General features: G+C 52.6%; 3 protein-coding genes across 13 annotated transcripts; 1 reads left to right on the top strand and 2 right to left on the bottom strand.

Annotated features, from left to right (window-relative positions):
• Positions 1 to 1,088: 1,088 nt before the first annotated feature.
• abhd12 (abhydrolase domain containing 12, lysophospholipase) lies at positions 1,089 to 6,623 on the bottom strand. 2 transcript variants are annotated; one of them, XM_076046010.1, is made up of 14 exons: positions 6,137 to 6,623; positions 4,208 to 4,329; positions 4,014 to 4,119; positions 3,814 to 3,933; positions 3,696 to 3,726; positions 3,544 to 3,589; positions 3,317 to 3,449; positions 3,163 to 3,200; positions 2,995 to 3,074; positions 2,759 to 2,841; positions 2,596 to 2,674; positions 2,355 to 2,482; positions 2,194 to 2,236; positions 1,089 to 2,161 (listed from the first exon to the last, which is right to left on the bottom strand). In XM_076046010.1, exons 1-13 carry the CDS (start codon positions 6,280 to 6,282, stop codon positions 2,197 to 2,199), a joined length of 1,152 nt encoding a protein of 383 aa, XP_075902125.1. In that variant the 5' UTR covers positions 6,283 to 6,623; the 3' UTR covers positions 1,089 to 2,161; positions 2,194 to 2,196. The 2 variants fall into 2 exon arrangements, with proteins under 2 accessions (XP_075902125.1, XP_075902124.1); XM_076046009.1 differs by having other exon boundaries at positions 1,089 to 2,236; positions 6,137 to 6,621.
• On the top strand, positions 4,869 to 9,641 carry gins1 (GINS complex subunit 1 (Psf1 homolog)). Of its 4 annotated transcripts, XM_076046014.1 has the most exons (8): positions 4,869 to 4,970; positions 5,164 to 5,241; positions 7,544 to 7,594; positions 8,368 to 8,432; positions 8,530 to 8,628; positions 8,718 to 8,808; positions 9,106 to 9,222; positions 9,309 to 9,641. In XM_076046014.1, exons 3-8 carry the CDS (start codon positions 7,565 to 7,567, stop codon positions 9,531 to 9,533), a joined length of 627 nt encoding a protein of 208 aa, XP_075902129.1. In that variant the 5' UTR covers positions 4,869 to 4,970; positions 5,164 to 5,241; positions 7,544 to 7,564; the 3' UTR covers positions 9,534 to 9,641. The 4 variants fall into 4 exon arrangements, with proteins under 4 accessions (XP_075902129.1, XP_075902130.1, XP_075902128.1 ...); XM_076046016.1 differs by lacking the exons at positions 4,869 to 4,970; positions 5,164 to 5,241 and having other exon boundaries at positions 7,360 to 7,594; positions 9,309 to 9,383; positions 9,465 to 9,641; XM_076046015.1 differs by lacking the exons at positions 5,164 to 5,241; positions 7,544 to 7,594 and having other exon boundaries at positions 4,893 to 4,970.
• A 664-nt stretch (positions 9,642 to 10,305) lies between these two features.
• ninl (ninein-like) lies at positions 10,306 to 23,166 on the bottom strand. Of its 7 annotated transcripts, XM_076046141.1 has the most exons (30): positions 22,880 to 23,166; positions 21,892 to 22,108; positions 21,439 to 21,538; positions 21,138 to 21,346; positions 19,825 to 19,891; positions 19,663 to 19,718; positions 19,472 to 19,588; positions 18,474 to 18,647; positions 17,773 to 17,909; positions 17,542 to 17,682; positions 17,285 to 17,459; positions 17,068 to 17,178; positions 16,694 to 16,768; positions 16,456 to 16,588; positions 15,741 to 15,809; positions 15,402 to 15,514; positions 15,231 to 15,311; positions 14,900 to 15,033; positions 14,682 to 14,819; positions 13,846 to 14,554; positions 13,547 to 13,764; positions 13,066 to 13,170; positions 12,844 to 12,913; positions 12,613 to 12,771; positions 12,422 to 12,535; positions 12,195 to 12,341; positions 11,953 to 12,102; positions 11,773 to 11,865; positions 11,277 to 11,486; positions 10,306 to 11,203 (listed from the first exon to the last, which is right to left on the bottom strand). In XM_076046141.1, exons 2-30 carry the CDS (start codon positions 22,075 to 22,077, stop codon positions 10,898 to 10,900), a joined length of 4,497 nt encoding a protein of 1,498 aa, XP_075902256.1. In that variant the 5' UTR covers positions 22,078 to 22,108; positions 22,880 to 23,166; the 3' UTR covers positions 10,306 to 10,897. The 7 variants fall into 7 exon arrangements, with proteins under 7 accessions (XP_075902256.1, XP_075902254.1, XP_075902255.1 ...); XM_076046139.1 differs by having other exon boundaries at positions 13,547 to 14,554; positions 22,614 to 23,166; XM_076046140.1 differs by having other exon boundaries at positions 13,547 to 14,551; positions 22,880 to 23,165.
• Positions 23,167 to 23,510: the final 344 nt, after the last annotated feature.

The raw sequence follows: 23,510 nt of genomic DNA on the forward strand, positions 1-23,510 counted from the left end.
CTCAGAGGCGCAGAAGGAGCAGGCGGCGCACTCGTTGGCTCCGCCCACATCCTGAAAGCCACTCAATGAACAGCTCACTGTCGTTCCGAGGCAACAGGAAATGACACACACACACACACACACCTGTGCAGGCATCGGCAACCTACGGCCAGGGGGCCATATACGGCCCGTTAAACTTTCTAATCCGGCCTGCCGAACTTGAAGAAATTATAAAAGTAACTAAGTGATAAAATTGCTGTATTTCATTTTATATATCCATTTTTTTCACTGCTTTAAGAGTTTTTAGTTGTTTCTTTTTATTTAAAAGCTAAATACCGTGGGGCTTTTAAATTTTGTTGGAACGCGTTTGTTCATTTTCAATTGAAATTAAAGCATGTATTCTACATATCCCATGATATATTTTTCCTCCTATGCACCAGTTGTATTGGGCTTCATCAGCTCCTCCAGCCTGCAGGGGGCGATTGTGCAGTCAGCCACAGTGACAGCACAGGTGAGGGTTTAAACTGTTCAGTAAAGGGACATTTCCCCCTGATTTTTCATACTTGAGAAACTTCAAAGCTTAATTTTAAATGAAATAAGAAAGTTATCTAATTTGTCATTAAATAATCAATCATTATTATATCCTTTTGAATCTGAAATAAGTTAAATTTTTTATTCCTGCACATTAGCAAAAACGTGCTATTTTAATCAAAGATCAGGACATTTGGTCCATGATTGGACTGAATATAGAAAATATAGAAAGAAAACGTGCAGTTATAATATTTTTTTTCCTCTGATTTTTCTTTTCAAGCGTCGCCCCAATGACTACAACTAAGCAGCCATCTTTGTATTTTTTTAATCGTAGTGAGCCACATTTGTAGCCACAGTTGAGAAACTACGCAACCCAGATCCCCGCAGTGCTTCCGGTTTGCGCTGAGAAACAAACTAGAAACAGGAAGTGTCACTTCGTGACGAACCAGCGCAGCGCCGTTTTTGCTTGTTATGTTGTCATATTCGGCGTTCCGAAGTGCGTTTTTCGGATGTATTAAAGGTTTGCGGAAGGGCGGCAGAATCGATAGACGAAATAAAATACAACGTTAGGTGCCGTGTTTGGCTTTGTACAACTAAAGTAGACGTGCTTTGACCCACGTACCTTTATTTATTCATTCATTCATTCAGCAAATGTTCTAAATAAAATAATTTAAAAAGAAAAAGAAAAAAGGAGCAGTTCGTTTGTGATAAACTGGAGACTTGGAGGCTGTTTCCGGGTTTTCACCAACGGGTGGTGGAAGGTCGTAGGTAAAAAGCACTGTGGGAGTTGTAGTCCTCTCTCGGCATTGACAAAGCTTCAGTGGTTCAGTCAGACCAGCGGCGGGTCTACGACACAGTAGGACCTGGTTGTCCTGGGTCCTGTCCTTTAGTTAGCAGCTAACGTTAGCCTCCTACACAGCTAACACAATTCAGCTGAGCTAAAGAAAATGTTAACACTATATTAGATTTTCTTGCAGTTAATTGTTGTGTAACAGATAAAGTGGTGTCAATCTCAGTTTCCAGAGATGAAATGGTCGGTTGCTCTTCTGACTCCACACTGACGTCAGCACAGGCATCAGTTCCTTTCTGAGAAGGTCCAGACAAATTGGAGGTTAAGACCAGCTGGAGGTCCGGTCAAGTCCAGTCAACTCAACCTTCAAGGCCGCGAGGACCTGGAAGTTCCACTCCCATGCAGCATGGGGCGACTCTACTGATTTGGGGGAAGTTGAAACTGCAGTAGATCAGACCTGAGACTCAACACACGTGCAGCTGCAGGCATTGCAGGTGCCTTAGGGGTAACGCAGTCCAAACAGATGGATGTTGGCCGTTATGTTGAAGAGATGCAGGAAGTGGAGGGGTGGAGTCGTTGTGTGGGGGCTCAGAGACAGTTTGTGTAGCTTCTGCAGGATCAGTGAAGCTTTCAGTCCAGACTAAACTAAGTTACACAAAACCACAACAACACATTTCACTGATTCAAGTCAGAGCGGAAACACAAAAGTGATCAAATATTAAAAACATTCGGACGGATGTTGTCGTCGTCGCTCTACAGTACAGCAGCTCAGTTTCTTGGGGGGTGGTCCCAGGCCGGGGAATGAGGTGTTCATGCATGAACTGTGTGTGTGTGTGTGTGTGTGTGTGTGTGTGTGTGTGTGTGTGTGTGTGTGTGTGTGTATATATGTTCAGGTCCTAGCTCTGCTTCGGTTGCTGTGCCGTGGCAAAGAAATCACTGCAATACAAAACACACAGTGAGTCACAGTTAGCATCGTTAGCACCTCCTGTCCTGTCCTAATGAGCAGACGCTAGTTAAGCTAAGCTAACTAACTAACTAATGCTAAGGTGGCTACCTGAGGATGCTTGGCAGCTCCGGGCTGCGGTAGATGAACTTGTGTCTGTAGGCCAGAGCCGAGGGGAACGGCACGAACTGGACCCTGTGACCGCTGAGGCTCTTGGAGTGGGAGGCCAGGGTGTAGAGCTGCAGCAGGGGGGGGCAGTGGTGAGAAGACACACACACACACACACACACACACACACACACACACACACACACACACACACACACACACACACACACACACACACACGTACCTTCTTGCCCAGGTGGAAGGGGACCACGCCATCGTCCTCGGCGTGGAGGATCAACACTGGGCACGAGATGTAGTTCACACTGACACACACACACACACAGAGGCAGAGTTGAGTGCAGTTCCCACAGAGAGCCACTAGAGGGCAACAGTGGCAGGTGACCTACTTCTCGTCGCTGCTGAAACGGATGTTATTGGCTGTGATGGAGTCCAGGAAGAACCAGTCGAAGCCCGGCAGGTAGCGATACACCTGAGACATACAACACACACACACACACTGATCACAGCCCACAGGAAACACCTACACCGTGTGTGTGTGTGTGTGTGTGTGTGTGTGTGTGTGTGTGTGTGTGTGTGTGTGTGTGTGTGTGTGTGTGTGTGTGTGTGTGTGTGTGTGTGTTACCATGGAGAAGGGGTGGCTCCTGGCCTCCTCCCTGATGTTGGTGAAGGGCGACTCCAAGACCAGAGCGTCAGGAGGACTTCCTGTGCACCGCAACAGGCAGGCAGTGTGTGTGAGTATGTATGTGTGTGTGGGTGAGTGTTTGCGTGCACATGTGTGTGTGTCACACACCTCTGTCACACAGCCGTCTCACCAGGTTGGTTGCAACGCTAGAAAACAAAAAATAAATCTGTTGGTGTAGAATTGACCGGAGAGTGTGTGTGTGTGTGTGTGTGTGAGTGTGTGTGTGTGTGTGTGTGTGTGTGTGTGTGTGTGTGTGTGTTACCCCGTCCCCAGAGAGTGTCCCCAGATGTACAGCGCCGTCTTCTGGTCCAGCTGCTGCTTCAGCCAGTTGTACATGAAGAACGCGTCAGAGGTCATCCCGCCCTCGGAGGGGGAGCCGTCCGAGTCGCCCCAGCCTGCACACACACACACACACACACACACAGTGTTGCAGCAGCAGCAGCAGCAGCAGCAGCAGCAGCAGCAGAGTGGGCTGGGCCTGGTTCTTACCTCTGTAGTCAAACGCCACCACGTGGTAACCCAGGGAACTGAGGACCTGCAGGACACAACAGCACCCAGTCAGCTGCCCCCTAATGGCCACAGTGAGAAACTGCACTCTAAAGTCCACAGGTAGGTGTGTGTGTGTGTGTGTGTGTGTTCACCTTGTACAATTGGACGCGGTGGTCTCCGCCCCTGGAGAGAACCAATCAACAGGTCAGACTCACCTCTGTGTGTGTGTGTGTGTGTGTGCGTGTGTCTGTGTGTGTGTGTGTGTGTCACCTGGTGCCTGCGTTCCCATGCAGGTAGAGGATGACAGGGTGGGCGGAGCTAAAGGTGGACTGGTACCAGTCTCCGTGTTTCCCCTGAGCTTCTCTCCACATGTGATCAGGAAGTGTGTGCCTGCAGACATGACACATAATTACCCACAATGCACTTGGGGGACCGTGGGATGGACAGGTGTGTGTGTGTGTGTACGCTACCAGACACCGATCCTCTGCCCCCCCACCGGCTCCAGGTAGAAGTTGTGCGTGTGGTTCAGTCCCTGTTCCAGCGGCCGCCGCAGGTCGAGGAAGTACGGCAGCCTCACTGCAGTGGGGTCAGAGGTCACATGACACACATAGTTTCATAGAAGACCAAAGGAGTGAGAGAGAGAAGTGGGGCCGGCCAGACTCACCAAAGTTGAGGAAAACCAGCTTAGCCTGGATGGATGGACAGAGTTTGACCAGCACAGGGATGGCGGCGTAGAGCAGCAGCAGCCACAGCAGCAGCCGGCGCAGCTTCATCAGCAAGCTGAGCCTGAGCAGGACACGCCCACAACGCCATTAGTCACTCACATCAGAAGCTGTGTTTCCAGTACTACCCTAAATTGTGCAAAACCTAAGTATGGCATTGAAAGAATGATCATGGAAAAGTCTAAACTTGGAAAAAATCTCTCAAGTAAGGCTGAAAGGTTTTGGTTGGTGGTTTTTCACACGCATCCATATAGAAGTAGATCGCAAAAGCAGCATGGAAACACTTTTTTTCCGCATGTACGGGGGTCACGTGACCAGTTCACTTCAAGTGAAAATGGCACGTCATGATTGGACGGAGGAGGAGATGGAATATTGTTTTTTTTTTTACAAGTAATCACTGCATTCCGTTGCTCTGTACTCGTGTACTGTACTGTGCAATGACAATAAAGTTGAATTCTATTCTATTCTAAAGAGAGAAATATAACAACCACTCTTGACAGCAAACAACATGGAAATGCAGAGCTTATGCTTATGCGCTTCACACCATTCAAAGGAAACGCCTGCAAATCGCAATTGTACTTGAATTGTACTGTACTTGTACCTGAAATTCTGGAAATATCGCTTTTATGTTGTGAAGAACTGTGATGGAAATGCAGCTACAGAGAGGATCAATCAGGAAACCGACACCTGACTCTGTGTATGTGTGTGAGTATGTGAGTATGTGAGTGTGTGTGTGTTTGTGTGTGAGAGTGTGGGTGTTGTAATCGGAACCGACGACACTGCAGGGTCACATGAATCCTGGAGCCTGAAGGACGTCAATAATTCAGTGTGTGTGTGTGTGTGTGTGTGTGTGTGTGTGTGTGTGTGCAGCTGACTGGACGATACTTTTTAGATGTAGGGGGCGGGGCATGTCAAACTGGACTAATCAGATTACAGTGCAGCCACCTGCCTCAACAGACGGACAGACGGACGCTAGGTGAGTTTGACATCAACACTGGACAAAGTGACACAAATGTGTGTTATTTGGTGTGTCTTCCCATTATGTAGTGCACTGTGACCTGGTCACGTGATCGCACATACGCATCACAGAAAAAAAAACAAGCTTAGCTGACTCAGCATCAACAGTAGCATCACTTCCTGAAAACCAGAACTAAAAAAAAAGGAGAACCACTCGAGTGTCACTTCCTGTCGGTGTACTGTTCAGGTGATATCTTAGCCGCTACGCTAACACAGAGTCCTGTCAGATTCCTGCTGAGTCTGCATCCATCCGTTTAGATCGGTCTGACCCTTTCCTATGTAATCAGGGCTAAAGAGCAGGAAGAAGCATCAGCTGACAGGAAGAGGGGTCAAAGGTCAAACCAGATCAAGAAGGAAAAAAAGCCGACCACGAGCCAGCAGCAGAAGAAAAAAAACAAGCTTAGCTTAGCGTCAAGACGGCTAAAACAACAAGAAAATACATGTAAATGGTGTTCTACTGCTACCAACTGGTTCTCCAGATTTGTGTCTCTGAGCCAAAAAAAACAAACACAAACATCCCGAGGATGGAAAATCTGACTGTGCAAATAGGTGCCGTCCCGATTGTCTGTTTGAGGAGAGGAAACACCTGTCGACACGTCCACCTGCCTAGGTGACCTGCACCAGTCCGACCAGCCCGGGGCAAACTCTGGGGACCAGTTGGACCAGTTCTGGAGGATCTGATTCACGAGGGGCCTCTGACTGATTCACTTCAGGAGCCACTTAACTCACTATAATGATCTGATTTAGCGCCACAGTATCTTACTATAACAACGTTATCAACAACGCGTTATCGCTATATTAATCATTGCTGATTATTCTCACGCAGAGAAGTGTAAACAAGGTTCCGGTCTCACCTCCTGAACGGTTTCCCCATGTCTCCACCGGTTCCGGGGTGGTCCGCTGCCCCGCTGCCGGCCGGCCTGCTCCGGTCCGGGTCGCTGTCCGGCGGCTCGGTGCTGCCGTCCCGCTCCGCAGTCAACGAGTTGGTCCGCTTTCGCATCACTGCGGCGGAGGAGAGGATGGTGAGTGGCGGCCGGACCGGACGGGAGCCAACACACTGCGGGGCCGCTCAGCGAGAACGAGGCCGATCAGCGGCCGCTGCTGGAGCCCCGAGAACCGCTCAGTAGCGCTGCCGAGTTCCGCAAGTTGCTTCCAGCTCTGCGGCGGCCGCGGAGAGCCAGCCAGTCGTCCCTGGCACCGCAAGCCAATCACAGGGCAGGAAGGCGACCACGTGGTCCCGCGGCGCTGCGTCCACGGTCGCTGGGGAGCAGCGGAGAAGCAAGATCCAAAACAAAACTGGTTCGTGGCGCCTTCACGGGAACCTCGTGGACGTTTCACATCCATATTTACATTTTGGAAAATATAAAATAAAATATCTGACGGTGCAAATGGGTTCATACGTCATCACATTTTAGCCGGACAGAAATAGCTGGTGTTTAAACGTGGTGCGTTTAAGGTCAGTCACCTATACAAGTTAGATCTGCCTTTGAGTTAAATACATCTGAACGACAAACTTTGTCAACATTCTGTGTGACGTTTTATTTTATATAGCTGTAGTTCAGTCTTCAGGGCGCCCCTGCTGGCTGACTACAGGAAGGTGTGCATCGTGTGGGGTAAGAAGAAAAAAAAATCACAGGTGTCACAAAAAAATGGATTATGGATTTAGCACAGATTATGGAGCACACAACATATTTACCATGTCAGGATCTGGTTTAACGAAGCTGCAGGCTGCTAGCATCGAGGAACCCCGTCTCACGGAACAAAACTTTTGGTGGTTCTTTACGGGACTTCACCGTGTCCAGGAAGCGGGGCGAGCAGGTCTCACACCAGCCGGTGGCGGCGCTCTGGTATCGCTAATGCTACTTCCGAGAGTCAGAAGAACGCACTAGACCGGAAGCTGCTCCTTTCACTAAACGGAAGCCGGCAGTGCCTGAAATGAAGCAGTGGCGGAAAAGTAAACCCCGTTACTATGGAGCAACGTCAGATTAAATACAGACGGATAGTCTATGTTAAATGGATGATAAAATGAAAGAATCACATTGCAGTTATTGAACCTTTGTAATACAATATCAGGCTGTGACGTCTGTCATCATGTGACCACAACAGGAAGTTGCGTTTTTTTGCCGCGAAACCAAACTCAGTTGCCCCGGACCTGTTGAGCTGCTTGTGCTACTGTGGAGAAAGTCACATTTTATTTGTGTGTGTGTTTATTTGTTTGTTTTTGTTTACTTGTTGCGATGTTCTGCGAAAAAGCCGTTGAGTTGATCCGGGAACTTCACCGGATGAGCGACGGACAGTTGCCCGCCTTCAGCGTAAGTTTAGCCGGTCACAGTGAGCCGCCGACACCGATAGACTGCAAGCAGCTTTCATGTTGTTCCGCTACACACTTTGATTTCAGAGGCTTTACAACCAGCTCATGACTAATTAATGAGCCGCTGTCACATCCGCCTGCTGCTGTTGTTGCTGTTTGCCATGTGATTGACTGGTGGGATGGAGGACAGAGAAGCTCACATGAAAACAACAACAACAACAAAAAACTGAATCACTTTTAAAGGAGCGATATGCGTTTTTAAACTACTGTTAGATATAAAGTAATACAAAAACATGGATGTAAAGCTGTGCATCCCGGCCTGGGTCCTTTCTGTGTGCATGTTCTCCCTGCGTCTGTGTGGGTTCTCTCTGGGTTCTCCAGCTTCCTCCCACTGTCCAAAAACATGCATGAGGCCAATTGGGAACTCTAAATTATCCATAAGTGTGTATGTGATTTTTTTTGTTTGTTGCTTATCTTATTTTATCACCAAATTATACACATTTAATATGAACATATTAAATGTGTATTATTCACACACTCAACACAGATCACAGCTGTAAAAATAGATATGAAATACCAAAACAAACACCCCTTTACCCCAATACAAATATGTACACGTGAAGGAACACATCAACACATCACAACAAGATAAAAAAAAAAAAAAAAAAAGTTAAAAAAATTGCAACTACAGTGATAGTCGTCCCCCTGGAAACACAACCCTCTCTGGATTGTGCAGCAGGAAGTGAGCTGGTTGTGTTGCTGTTGTTGCTGCAGGAGGACGGGTTGCGGCAGGTCCTGCAGGAGATGGAGTCTCTGTTCGAACAGAACCAGGCTGACGTGTGAGTTTACCGACACCACTTTCACCTCCCCACCCCCCTAGAGACAGCGCCACCTGGTGGACCCAACAGGTACTGACTGTTTGTCCCTGTGTCCCAGGAATGAGGCCAAGGTGGGCGGCCGGGCCGACCTCATCCCCTCCATCAAGCTGCGCCACTGCTGCCTGCTCAGGAACCAGCGCTGCATCCTGGCCTACCTGTAAGCTCCACCCACCTGTGCCCATGTGACCTGCTGTTGCTCTTCAGCTGAAGGTCAACCCTCTCTTCCCCCTTCCTCCCCCCTCTCAGGTACGACCGGCTGCTGAGAATCAGGGCTCTGCGGTGGGAGTACGGCAGCGTGCTCCCTGCCACCGTCCGCTTCCACATGAGCGCCGAGGAGGTGAGTGACATCACTTCCTGTTTGTGTTGCGTGTTGGTGAGTCCTAGAGAATAGATGAGAGCGGCTTTATTAATCCCACAGTGGCGCATAATTACAGCAACAGTATAGTGCAAAAATGTATTTATACTCTGCACTATTTGAACTGTTTTTGATCTATTTCAAATATACTTATTTTTTTCAAACGTATCGTATTTTAATGTTTTTAAAATGCCAAGCAGGAGTAGCGCCTCGAATTTTGTTTGCACACTCTTTTACAATGACTATAAAGGTTGTGTGTGTGTCTGTGTGCGCGCACAGCTGACGTGGTTCAGCCAGTATAAAAAGTCTCTGGCGTCATTCATGCGCTCGGTGGGCGGAGCCGAAGGTCTGGACATCACGCAGGACATGAAGCCACCAAAGAGTCTCTACATCCAGGTGAGACCAGCGGCGCCCCTTCCTAGTGGCGTAGCCTTGATTGAGAGCAGTCACATGACCCCTGCCCCTCCCCCACCCGCCCACAGGTGAGGTGTCTGAAGGACCACGGCGAGTTTGAGATCGACGACGGCACGGTGGTCCTGCTGAAGAAGAACAGCCAGGTGAGGGAACAGGAAGAGCGCACTGCTTCAGGTGAGAAAACAGGAAGTGGTCATCCTGACGTCCGTCCCTTCTGTCCACAGCACTTCCTGCCGCGCTGGAAATGCGAGCAGCTGATTCGCCAGGGTGTCTTGGAGCACGTGCTGTCCTGAGGACGACTTCTGACTTTTTAGAAACAAATCCCCAAATCCCACCGTCCCTAAACCTGGCAGTGGCTCTTCTGCCGTGTTATAAATAAAGTTTGTGTTTTTTTTTGTAAATATTTTCCATCGTTGACTGACCACAAAACCCTTGAAGGAGATGGGTGATGCTTTTAGCTGTTAGCATCATGGTAGCCATGATGCTAACATGAAAACATTGTCTCATTGGCTGTGCTTCCATTACCCTTAAAATTACACTGAACCTAAATATGGCAGTAAAAATCTGGTAATGGAAACATTTTAATGTGGAAAATCCTCTCCAATACGGCTAAAAGGTTTTGACTCTCTGATGAGGAGGTTTTCCAGACGTATCCGTGTAGAGGAATATCACAAAAGTGTCATAGAAACACTTTCGCATTTACACGTCAATGGACGTGACGTACGGGGTCATGTGACCAGTTCACTGACCAGTGAAAATGGCGCGTTATGTTGGGATGGAGGAAAAGACAGAATATTTTTTACGAGTAATCAAAGATATACAATCATTCTCGACAGCAAACAACATCGAAATCCAGATTTATCGCAAATTGTTTTGTACTTTCATCCTCATCCTCAAAAAGAGATTTTACGGGAACTACGGCTTTTGTGATTCGCACCATTCAATGTTAACGCCTGCAAATCGCAATTGTCCTTTTAATTTTAGAAATATTGCTTTTATTTTGCGAAAAACTGTGATGGAAACAGCAATAAATGGTGAGTCCAGTGAAACTAGAGACCGGGCCAACAGTGATTAAAACATAATTTAATGGTGTTTACAGTGAAAACAAACGAGACTGGTGTTGAGTGGCACCTGCTTTCAGCAGAACCACCACCACAATTCAGTCTCACATTTAAAACCCACATACAAGTACATGACAAAAACACACACACGGTTGAAATACTGCTCTGTGTGTGTGTGTGTGTGGCGGTCAGGCAAATTCTCTGCCATCTCTGCCAAGAATGTACAGTGAGTGCGACCCAACAAAAGGCCACGCCCCCTCCCACCTGTACCTGCAGTACCTGGGACCGTATGGAGGCCTCGGAGGGACAGAAAGCAGGCGGTACCTGAACGATCAGATGCTTCTGCCACTAGAGTCCAGTCCTCCACATGATGATGTTTGCTGCTTCCTGTCTTTCAATGGCCCCTCCCCCTCACTTCCTATCCCAACATCATGATCATGTGATCCAGTCTTATGTTGGTGGTTTGATTGTCCTTCCCTTTGGGATCCGGGGAGCACGACTCTCGGCGTGACTCGGCAGTTCCTCCCCGTTTGACGTGCTGGTGATGCAAAAAGCATTCGTCTTGGTGCTAAGCTAAGCTAAGCTAACGGTGAAGATCACGTGGCGAGCGAGACGCGCACCACGTCCCTCAGCAGCTGGTTGAGTGCCACCACCTTCTCCTCCAGCAGGAAGCTCTTCTTCTCGGCCTTCTTCTGCCGCTGCTCGGTGACCTGCAGCGCCCCCTGCAGTTGGGAGTTCTCGGTGTAGAGCTCCTTCAGCAGGAGGCTGCAGGAGTTGTTCTTGGCCAGCTGCTCCTTCAGCTCCTGCACCTTCTCCTGCAGGACCATCCGGACCCCCTTCAGCTTGGCCTCCACCTCCTCCACCCGGAGCTGCAGCGCCGACAGCGCCTTGTCGTACTGCTCCTGAACACAACACAGGGTTAATCCTCAGCCCAGCGCTCAGTCGCTGTGGTGGAGCTCCGGCCGCTGGTCGTACCTGCTTCATGCTGATGTGGGAGCTGCTCTGCTGGGCCTGATGCTGGAGCTCCTCCTCCAGCCGCTGGCTCTTCCGCTGCCCTTCCTCCAGTCGCACCTTTAGGCTCTTCAGCTGCTGCTCGCTGTTGCCCCCTGCAGTCTCCTGCAGCTGCTGCAGCTGCCGGACATGCTGCACCCGGGCCAGGGTCAGAGCGGCGTCAGCCCGGGCCGCCTGCAAACACGAGGAGACGTTCGGCCTGCTCACTGCGGCCCACAGAGCTGATCTTCAGGGTTCTACCAGCTCATCAAGGTTTTAGCAGCAACTAAAGGTTTTAGCAGTTCCTAAATGTTCTAGCAGCTAAAAAAGGTTCTAGCAGCTCTTCAAGGTTCTACCAGCTCATCAAGGTTTTAGCAGTTCCTAATGTTCTAGCAGCTCTTCAAGATTCTGGCAACTCCTCAAGATTCTACTCGCTTCTCAAGGTTCTACCAGGCTCCTCAAGGTTCTACCAACTCCTCACCTGCTCCTCGGCCTGCGTCCTCCTGCTGTCCACCTGGCTCAGCCTGCCCCGCAGCTCCTGCTGCTCCTCCACCACTTTGTGAAGCTCCGCCAGCTGGAAGACAGACGGCTCCTGAGTCAGAGGACCCATAGGATCCAGGTGGAAGTGGGAGAGCACGGAGTTGTGTGGAGGATCTGGTACCTGCTGTTGGAGCTCCTGGTTCTGGAGCAGCAGCTGGCGGCTCTCCTCCTGCTGGGTGACGGTGGCCTGCTGCTGCTGCGTCTCCAGGACCTGGTGGAGCTCCTCCTTCTGCCTCAGCAGCTCCCTGCTGCTGGCCTCCAGCTGCTCCACCTGCCAGGTGATGGAGTTGTGGTGTGAAGGTGAGCTGGTGTAATGGTGTAATGGTGAGGTGGTGGTGAGGCTGAAGGTCTGCCGTTCCTCACCTTCTTCTCAGCGTCCTGTAGCTCCCTTTGCAGGCAACTCACTTCCTGGGCGTGGCCCAACTTCTCCTGATTGACAGTGCTGAGCTTGGAGCGCAGTAGCTCCGCCTCCTCCTCCAGAGAGTGCAGTGCCTGCTGCAGCCTCTCCACCTGGGGGCGAAAGAGAGCTGAGTCCCGCCCCCCCGACTGTGAGTGACAGATGCAGGTGAGTCCAGGTGAGTCCAGCTCACCCGGTTCTTCTGCTCCTGGGCCTCCAGCTCACGCTCCTTCCTGTCCTCCTCACAACGCTGCAGCCTCACTGTCACGCCATTAAGCTCCGCCTCCAGCGCTGACAGACGGCCAAGCTGCAGCAGAGAGAGAGGAAGAGGAAATGGAGCAGGAAGTCCGGCAGGAAGTTGCTAAACGTGGTTCGTGCAGGTACCTGGTCCCTCTGCGTGCTCAGCTCCTCCTCCAGCCGCTCCTCCAGCTTCTGCACCGCCCCCTGGTGGTCGTGGAGACGAGCGCTGAGCTCGGCGTTGCCGCTGCTGAGCTCCAGGTTCCTGGTGCTCAGGTCCAGAACCTCCTGCCGGTGCCTGGAGTTCTGTGGAGGAGAGGAACCTTCAGTAGATGCTTCACTCAGAGTCTCAGGTGTGGGATGTTTGACGGTCGTCACCTCTCGCTGCAGAAGCTCCGCCTCCTCTCTGCTCCTCACACCTTCTCGCTGCAGCTCTTCCAACCTCCTCCTGCAGCAGGAGCAGCAGCAGAGGCAGAAACCTTTTACAACCATCAGCTCCTCCTACTCCTTTCCCCTCACCTCCTGTTCCTCCTCCGCCACCTTCTCTGTATCTCCTCTACCACCTCCTCTTCCTTCTCCTCCTCCTCCTCCTCCTCTCACCTCTTCCTGTCGATGTCGTCCTCCAGTGTGAGCACCTGCTGCTGCAGGACCTTCAGCCGCTCCTGGAGGCCCCCGTTCTCCAGCCGCACCTCCTCCAGCTGAGTCCTGACACACACACACACACACACACACACACACACACACACACACACACACACACACACACACACACACACACACACACTTTTAGCAGGCTAGACATCTCAGGCGATCGGGTGATGGCGGCCGAATGATGAGGTCAAAGGTCATTCGTGATGATGTCATGCAATGATGTCACTGGGTTAGAAAGGGGAAGGAGGTGAGTTAATCAGACAGCCAATCAGACAGCGGCAGTGCATTGTGGGCAGGTCATTCCGTTAGCAGAGCTCCTCCCAGTGGAGAAGAAGAGGTTGCTGATCTGGTTAGTCTGGACCAGCGTGACCAGATCAGACCAGAACCAGGTCCTGGACCAGGTCTCTGGTCAGCCTCATGCTCCACCAACCTGTGAGGACCAGGGGGCTGGGACTCCTCCTCCAGGGCCAGGACCAGGGTCTCCAGCTCCACCAGCTGGCCGCTCATTCTCTTCTTCTCATCCTCAAAGTTCTCCTGCAGGCTCCTCAGCTGCTCCTGGGAGTCCAGCAGCTGCTGCCTGCTTCGCTCCAGCTCCTCCTCCTTCCCCTGCAGCCCACTTCTAGCCTGCTGCAGGTTCTCCAGGAGCTCCTGTGAGGAGCAGCGGAGGCTGTTGAGCTGCCGCCGCAGGTCCAGCACCAGGTCAGCGGTGGCGTTGAGCTGGGAGCTCACCTCCTTCAGGTGGCCCCGCAGCGACCACAGCTCCTCCTCCATCTCCACGATCTGCGTGGACAACTGCTCCACTAGCCTGGTGTAACTCTGCTTCTCCAGGCCCAGACGACACACCTCCTCCTTCTCCTCCTCTAGGAGCTCCTGTAGCTGTGAGCTCCTTCTCTGCTCCCCCTCCAGAAGCTCCTGCAGCTGTGAGCTCCTGCTCTGCTCCCCCTCCAGAAGCTCCTGCAGCTGTGAGCTCCTGCTCTGCTGTTCCTCCAGGAGCTCCTGCAGCTGTGAGCTCCTCCTCCGCTGCTCCTCCAGCTCCACCTCGGTGCTCCTCCATTGGTTCAGGTCCTGGACCAGCCGCTCTCGCTCCACCTTCAGGCAGTCCAGCTCAGCAGCTCTTTGGCTGGTGGCCTCCTGCAGAGCCTCAAGCTCCGCCCTCAGGGCATTGGCCTCCTGCTCTTGGAGGCAGAGCTTGGCCTCCAGCTCTGAACACCTTAGCCGAGAAGCTCCGAGCTCCTCCTCCAGCTGACATAGGTGGTGCCCCGCCCCCTCCAGGCTGCCGCTCTCTGACTGGCCGACTCTCGGCTGGGAGGACCTGCCTAGTTCCTCCACGCCTCTCTCTGATTGGCTGAAAGCCCTCTGCTGCAGGAGGAGGAGGAGACGCTGACCTTCATGGTGCTGCAGCTCCAGGTGCGTGACGCGAAGCTCCGCCTCTTCCCTGCTGACAGTGTTCACAGTGGGTGGAGCTAAAGGCAACCATCAACGCTTCCTGTTGGGGCTGAGCCACCCGTTCAACATCCGCTGCCGGCCAATAAGCTTGTCTCATTTCTAGAGATGTTGCCACCCACCTGACCGCCATCACCTCCTGGTCCATCTTCAGCCGCAGCTCCGCCTCCAGCTCCGCCTTCTCAGCGCTCAGCCTCTGCACCAGGTTCCCGATCTCTCGGGCAAAGTTCTGCTCCAGCTCCGCCCTCTCCCGCTGCATCCTGGGAGCGAGGCCACCGCGGGTCAACACCACTGCCGGGGGTGTGATGTCATTACCGGGTGCACACGTGCATCACTTCACCTGCGCTCGTGATCGCTGCTCCAGCCTCCTGCTGCTGCCCCCTGCTGGCTCTGCAGTTTGTCCACTGCCTCCCTCAGCTGCTTGGCCCGCTGCTCCGCCTCCACCTTCTGCTCCTCCAGCTCGCTGATCTCCAGCTGAGGCACAGCAGCCACGGGGTTAGCAGACCATGCTAACGGTAGTAACTGATAGCAGCTGTTGCTAATGCTAGCAGCTGATGTTAAATCTAGTAACTGATGCTAACTCTGGCTGATGCTAAGTCTACTAGTAGCTGATGTTAAAGTCCGATAGCCAGTGACATTAGCAGCTGATGCTAACGGCTAGCGGGGCTCACCTTGAAGGCCTGCGAGATGTCTTTGCGCTCCACCTCCATGCTCTGCCGCATCAGCTCCAGGCTGCGCTCATAGTAATTGACCTGCAGGGGGAGCCACAGCCGTTCTGTGAGGCGTCAGGTGGTCTTCACGCGACGCTGCCCACCCGCCCACACCGCTGCCGTGGTTGTTACCTGAGTCTCCAGCTGGATGTGCAGCTCCTTCAGCTCCCGCTGGTGCTTCTGCTGCAGCTGCTCCAGAGCCATTTCCGTCTGGATGCTGACGGCCGGACCGGAGAGCGCCGGAGCTGCAGGAGAGACGAAGACACGCTGGTGGGTCACATGACCCGCCGCCAGCTCCAGCAGGTCATGTGACCCGCCACCAGCTCCAGTGACATCCGGCTAGTGTAATGTGACGCCAGCACACACACACACACACACACACACACACACACACACACACACACACACACACACACACACACACACACACACACACACACACACACACACACACACACACACGTTCCTCACCTGCTCTATCCACCGGCTGCAGGTTCCTGCTGCTCAGAGGAGACGAGCTGCACTTCATGTCCGACTCATCTAGAGACATGCAATGCACGCACACACACACACACACAAACACACTTTCACAGTTACACACACAGGTATCTGTGAAAACTCAGGCTGAGACTCACTGTGAGACATGATGTGATGAACGCCGCCAGGAATCTGTGTGTGTGTGTGTATGTGTGTGTGTGTGTGACACTGTGTGTGTAGTGGGCGTGTCCCTAAGGCTACCTGAGCCAACAGGTTCAGCAGAAACTGGATCCTGACCGTCGTGTTCTTGGGTATCCAGGAAAAAAGATTCCACAAACCAATAACCGAGCCAATCAGAACGCAGCCTCCCAACCAATCAGAACGCTGCCTCACAGCCAATCACAGTCGCAGCTCAGTGGAGCAGCTCCCCAAAGACGACATCGTATTTAGGTCTCTGCGTACAGCCACGTGCATCATTCCCTTTGTGACATCACAAAGAGGGGCTGATTTCCTGGCTGGACACTGGCCACTGGTCCTGTCACCAGTGAGCATCATGTGACCTGTGATGCTTCCAGCTAACTTCCTGCTTCCACAGTCTGATGGAACATTTTCATTGACCTGGAGTCCTCCACTTCTATCCACCAGGTGTCGCTGTTCCCGCCTTCATCCCCGCTGCCTTCTGATTTGTTGATGATTCTTGTTTTCTTACCTGAGTCAAACTCGGTGGCCTGCTGGTGCTCTGTCCAGCTGGGGGCGTCGGCCTCCTGCTCCCGTCTGCAGCTCCTCTGGTTCTTCAGCAGCTCCACCTCCGAGCTCAGCTCGTCGTTTCTGTCCCGCAGGTCCTGAACAGCACAGACAGTCAGCACTGGGACCTCTAGAGGTTCACAGTGGCATTACAGCTGCTGCTGCTGCTGCTGCTGCTGCTGCTGCTACACACATACACTCACCCGACACTGCCGCTCAAAGCCCTTGATGATGTCACAGAATCTTTCCTCATGACTTGGAGTAGCCGCTGCCCCAAACTGTCAAACACACACATCACCTGTGAGCTGACTGGAAACATCATCCATAAAACATCAGTGTGTGTGTGTGTGTGTGTGTGTACGTGCGCCAAACTGTTTTTTCTGACTGATCGTGCAACCAGAACCAGAACCAGTTGTGAGTGGTGCTGCAGCGGTTCCTCCTCTGACCAGCAGGGAGCACTGCTTGTATTGTGCTGTGTGCGTCTGTCCAGCAGGGGGCGTGTATGACCGTGTGTGTGACTGTCAGTTCAGTATGAAGCAGACAGCTTCTGTGTGTGTGTGTGTGTGTGTGTACAGACCCGGTCATGCAGCAGCTGGTCCAGGTTTCCTTGCAGGCGGCTGACCGAGGCCTCGGCCTCCGACAGCTTCACCTTCACCACCGCGAGCTCCGCCTCCAGGCGCCGCCCCTCCTGAGGAAGAGAGACAGAGAGACAGGCAACCAGACAGACAGACAAACTATTAATAGGGTGCCTCAGAGGGGCCAAAGGTCAGTGAGTCGAGGGTCATGTGACCGACCTGGGCGGCGGCTCCCAGCTCCTCCCGCAGCTCCGCCTCCTGCAGGCGCAGCAGACGCAGCTCCTCCCGCAGGGCTCCGCCCTCTAGCTCGCCCTGCTGCAGCAGCGCCTCGCTCTCCTGCTCCGCCTGCCAGCGCAGCGCCGCCAGCCTATCACGGTAGTCCTGCTCCAGCTCCCTGGCCAATCACAGCAGGGTCAGTGGCGGCCGTACAACCGCCATGTATAATGAGAAAGGAAGCGGCGACCTTTGACCCCCACCGGATGCGGCTCTGGTTGAGACTCTCCACGCTGGCCTGGTGCTCGTCCACCTCGCGGACCAGCTGCAGGTTCCGCAGGTCCGACAGGTCCAGGTCCTGGAGCAGCTTGTCCCGCTGCCGCAGCGCCTGCTCCACCTGGGCCCTGCAGGGTGGGTGTGGGGGGGGGGTGGGGGGGGTCAAGTGACTCTGCATCATTTGACCACCAGTCCCCCGAGCCAGAGCGGCCACCTACTGCAGATGCTGGATCTCGTTCTTGTAGGACACCAGCGCCGCCTGGTGGATGCCGTTGCCGCTGACCAGCAGCTCATTGTCCAGCGCCAGCGTGAGCTCGGCCAGGCTGAGGCGCTCCTCCAGGGGGAAGTCCAGGGCCTGGGGAGGGGAGAGGTCAGGGTCAGGACCACTTCTGGTTCTAGACCTGGTTCTGGTTATAATTATAGTCCTGGTTCTAGTTGTAGTTCTGGTTCTGGTTAGAGTCCTGGATGTAGTTGTGGTCCTGGTTCTAGTTCGATTTCTGGTTCTATTTATAGTTCTAGCTCTGGTTCTAGTTCTAGCTCTAGATCTAGTCCGGGCTCTGGTTCTAGTTCTGGTCCTGGTTCTAAATTAGACTAGATTAGATTCAACACATGTCCAAAAAGAAATTCAGTTAGCATCCAACCAGAATGCTTTGCACCTAGAACCTAGTTCTAATTCTGGTTCTGGTCCTAGTCCTAGCTCTAGATCTAATCCTGGTTATGGTTCTAATTATGGTTCTGGTTCTAGTCCAGGTTCTAGTTCTAGCTCTAGATCTAGTCCTGGTCCTGGTTCGAATTCTGCTCTTGGTTGTAGTTCTGGTTCTAGTCCGGGTTCTGCTTCGGGTCCTGGTTCTAGTCTTATCCCTAGATCTAGTCCTGGGTCTGGTTCTAGTTCAAGTTTTGGTTCTAGAGCTGGACTGACCTGCAGGATGTCCCGGCTGTTCCTGACGCCCTCCTCAGTCCACAGGGCCATCAGCCTCTCTGGGCTGCTGCATCCTGTCCCGTCGTCCAGTCGGCTAAGGATCCGCGGGCCCACGGTGGCCGTCAGCCGGGTTGGCCCGGCGCTGCGGACCGAGTGCTGCTCCTCCTGTGCCTGCTGCATGGTGGAGAGCAGCAGAATGAGACCAGAACCTCCTCTGGGTCCCAACAAAAACCTGCTGCTGCTGGAATTCGTAATCTGGATTAGCAGAGAGTCACATGGAGACCCAGTCAGGAATCTGACTGGGCCATCACATGTTTCAAACTGGACCAAACTGGTTCTGGTCCTGGAAGGAAGTCACCTGAGAGGAGCAGGAAGTCGTCCGCTCGGCCTTAACCCAGGTGAGCAGGCGGCAGCCGGAGATCAGGCCTGACGTGCAAGACATGGCGGCAGCTGTCACCTAGCAGCTAGCCGCTAAGTTAACAGTGATGCTGTTGGGGCTAATGAGCCCCAGCTGCAGCTTCTGGTGTGTGTCAGGGATCAGGAGACTCACTCGGAGAAACTCCTGCTGCCTTTTCTCTTTGGTCGTGTTAGCCGCTAGCTGCTAGCCGCTAGGTTAACACTCCTGGTGAGGCTGACGAGTCCCAGCTGCAGCTCACTGGTATGTGTCTGAGATGAATAGACACACCAGGAGGAACTCTGCTGTGTGAACCTGCTACCTTTTTCTTTGGTCCCCTGTAGCCACTAGCTGCTAGCTGCTAAGCTAATAGACTAGATGGAGGCAGACAAGCCTCCAGGCGCAGCACCTGGTGTGTGACAGGGATCAGGAGACCTGCAGAAACTCTGTTGTGTGAACCTGCTGCTGCTTTTCTTTGGTGTTGCTAGCCACTAGCTTCTAGCCGCTAAGCTAACACACCTGACCAGCCCCAGCTGCATAATAATAATAATATTAACAGGAAAAAGATTTCAATAACAACACGAATAATAATCCTCAGTCTGACCCTGCAGTGGAGCTGCATCCTTTGCAGCTCAGCTGGTCGGACGGGGGTGGAGCAGGAGATGGGGGCGGAGCTGAAGCCACTGATGACTCGGTGGGAGGAGGGATGGTGGAGCAGCTCCTGTGGCGGGAGCAGATGTTAGCGACGAAACAGCACTCGATCACCAGCAGGGGGCGGCGACAGCGGTGTCTCACCTCTGCACTGAGCTGCAGACGTACGTCGCTCCTCTCTAGCGCCTCCTGCTGGTCGCCTACAACAAAACTGAGTTTAAACAGGCTGCCACATTGTGTGTAAGGGTAGCGAGACGAGGGAGGGGTTAATGTATCTAGGATTTCAAAATAAAAGCAGCAGCACACCTTCATTGTGAAGGGTCAGCAGGACGTTCTCCTTCTGACTTCCTGCCTCGTCCTCAGACTTTAGACTCTGTGGTGGAAAAGAATTTCAGTTCAAGAACAGTGCGTGTGTGTGTGTGTGTGTGTGTGTTTGTGTGTGCGTGCGTGCGTGCATGTGTGTGTGTTCAGTGATGCCAACAAACCAGACAGTGAGCTGCAGGAATTTCTGAGTGCTCATTACTTTGGCGGGGCTGAAGTTTGTGTGTGTGTGTGTGTTTGTCTTTGTGTGTGTGTGTGTGTGTGTGAGGCCTTTATGTAAGTGAGTGTGATGTCAGCAACACTGAGGCAAAACACAGCGAGAGCGAGAGAAAGAAAGAAAGAGAGAGAGAGAGGGAGAGAGGGGGAAAGCTGCTCTTCACAGGATTTTATGCTGCTTTGATTTAATTATGGAGTTTTATTTTGAAGAGCGGCAGCAGGAAGTGGCGCCGCTCCGAGCTGCTGGGTTAACGGTGTCGTGTGATTTAAAACAACAACCAGTCGGGCGGCTGTTTTTCTTTCAGCCCTTGCCGTCTGCCAGCAGACACATTCCTCAGCCGCCCACTTCCTGACCCCGCCCCCTCCTCCCAGCTAGGCCCCGCCCCCTTGGTCATCCCCAGGTATTCGGAGAAAACACAGACCACTGTGTATATGTGTGTGCATGTGTGATTCAGCCAATCGGGAGCAGTTAACCACAGAAACAGGAAGTAGCATCATCCACCGATGATGGAGACAAAGAAGAGAGAAACCTGGATAGGAAGTGAGCTAACACAGTGGGGTGGTGCTCGTTGCAGTACCGCAGGCAACCACTAGGTTGGGGGTAGAGAGGGGCGATGACAATCTGGTGCGTAGGTGTCAAACTCTGGCCCGTGTGTCATTATATTTGGCCCGCGAGGGCCAATACAAAATCACTACTAGAGCAGTGACTAGCGTTTGAAATACTACAAATCCCAGAATGCTCCAGTGGTATTCTGGTGCTTGAATCAGGTCAGGACGTTTGTTGAAGGATATCATTGTGACTGCGTTGGTTTATCGTTGTCATTTTATTTTTTGATTTATTACGATGCCGTGGAAAAAAGGGGTACTGTTGAAATTCCTATCAGAAAGCTGCTTGATTTGAAGTTTGATTTTACATGTGTGTAATGTGAAGTTATTTATTGTATCGTAAGACGCTTGGCTTGTTCCATTTTCAGTGTTGAGGCAAAACTTGTTTGGGTCCATATAAAAAAAGGTTCACTTTGTCCAGGTGTGTTTTGACTTTGTCACTCCTGCTCAGGTGGAATCAGGGCGCGGCTTCTCACCTCCACGCTATCCAGCGAAGTGGAGCGCCGCACTTTGGCCCGGCGCGCTCCGCCTGGCGACGAGGAGGCCCCGTCCTCCGTCCTGGCCGAGGGCAGCGGTGCCGTCGGGTCGCCGGTCTCGGCAGCGTCGGGTTCGCTGTCGGGTCGAGAGCGGCGGCCGTACCGCTTGGCCCCCTTCACGAACTTGGGCTTGACCTCGTCCGGAACCACTGGGAGGGACGAGCAGCCGCTCAGTGGAGATCCAGACAGGGAGGATTCCTGTCTGGATCTCCACTTTAAAGCTCCTCCCACTGGGACTCACCTGGCTCCAGGTAGCTGCTGCTGTCGTCCTCCGACGTGCTCAAGTCCAGAGAGCGAGACAGCACGGCCACGAAGGCGTCCTTGAAGTCCTCGAAGGTCACCTGAAGGACAGAAGGAGGTCAGTCCATGGTAGCACCGATGCTCATGCTCAGACTGATGCTAATCGTGAGGCTAATGCTAACAGTGATGCTGATTCCTCTGAATGCAAATACACAGTGGGGTTCAAATCAGTGATTTTGTATATAATATAATGACACTGCGGGCCAAATTTGGTCCACGGGACAGTGTTTGACAACCACACTCTAGAGCCACGATGGATCACTTTACCATCATGAAGGTGACGCGACAGACAGAGGTGCCCTGGTGGCCATACGTGGTAATGCAACTGTTGTCCCCATTCAGATGAAATGATGCGCACGCACACACACACACACACACACACACAGTGACCCACCCTGCCGCAGGTGTGTGCTCCCAGCAGTGTGTCCTGCAGCAGTGGCAGCTGCTCCTCCAGCTGCAGCCTCCTGCACAGCTCCGTCAGCCCGTCGCGGTCCAGGACGCCGGCGGCCGCCGCGTCGCAGCTGTCAAACTCGGCCCTCAGCTGGGAGACGTAGCGATGTTGCTCCGCTCCCTCCTCCATCCCCACGCATCACGTTGGTACACGACGACACCTGCAGGATGAGAGGAGGGGTGACACAGGTGCTCAACCAGGTGAGGGAGGTCACATGACTGGACTGAGCGGTAAAGAAAAAAATCAAATGTAGCTATTTTTTTTTTTAGGTTAGCCAGGCCGGATGAAAAGGCTTAACCGGCCGCATATGGACCCCGGGCCGTAGTTTGCCCATGCCTGGTTTGGACAGGTGAAGACGAGAAGATGGTGATCTTCTGATGGTGAAGACGACGTGATCACGTTATCTCCAAAACACCCAGAGCATCACAGAACAATTTTCAAAAATAAAACCTCTTCTTCTGTGCCACCACAAAAGGTGGGTGGGTGGAGGAAGTGACGTCACAGACGCCTGGACTTTATAATTGTCACGCTTTTATCGTGACGAGCTGGAATGACTTTAACTTGCAGGGACTCGTGGACGTTGTGTGTAATCACACCTGTTGTTCAGACTAAAACCTGATTCACTTTACAGACTTCCAGTAAAGACCACCTGTCCTGCAACCCACCGGGCAGCTGATGTTTGGCGCAGCCGCAGTATGGCGCCAGGGAGTCTCGCGAGCGGAGGAAGCTTCACCATGGGAACGGCGCTGCGGCGGCGCGAGCGAACAAAGGGGGAACGAGCCCCACAAAGTGGCAACAAGAGAAGGGGGGACAAAAGGTCATAGCAACGGAGATGAAAACAGGCACAGCAGCAGCGGCGGGTAGTTCCGGAACCAGAATCAGACGTGAACCGGAACCAGCGGAACCAGAGCGGGACGGAGAGGGTCATTACCGGAGCCAAGTTCTGCCGTAGTGGGGAAACTTCTCCAGATGCTACTCCTGCTGCTGCTGCTGCTGCTGCTGAGCCTCTTCACGGCTCCTCCATCCGGATCTGCTCCTCCTCCTCCTCCTGTTGCTGCTGCTCCTGCTGCTGCTCCTGCTGCTCCGTCACCCCGCCATGGACCTGGACCCTCAGTAACGGACCGGAGCGGGGCGGACTAACTGGCACCGCTCGCAAAGCTTCCGGCAATACGTGTGGGGGAGACCGTACTACTTTCTTCCGGTTTCACAATAAAAGCATTTGTTTCAAATTTTCTCCGAAGCCCACCCGACATTGATCAAATAAGTGATTGTGACGGTTGATTGGTTCACATTTCGCCGTTTAAAAAAACCTTAATTCTGGCACCAACATCACAAAGCAAAGGAAATATTTACAAATCTATTTACTTTTCAGTAGTTTTTTTCTGTAAGTAAAATCCACAGTTGATAATTGATAACTATATAACACACGGTCTAGATGTCCTTCAAATGAAGGAGGAGGATGTGCTGAAGTTCCTGGCGGCAGGAACCCATTTGGGAGGCACCAACTTGGACTTCCAGATGGATCAGTACGTGTACAAGAGGAAAAGTGATGGTATTTACAT

The sequence above is a fragment of the Nelusetta ayraudi genome, unplaced genomic scaffold (assembly GCF_046127955.1).
Source record: "Nelusetta ayraudi isolate G7.1 ecotype Tasmania unplaced genomic scaffold, CSIRO-AGI_Nayr_v1 ptg000089l, whole genome shotgun sequence".
NCBI lineage: Eukaryota > Metazoa > Chordata > Actinopteri > Tetraodontiformes > Monacanthidae > Nelusetta > Nelusetta ayraudi.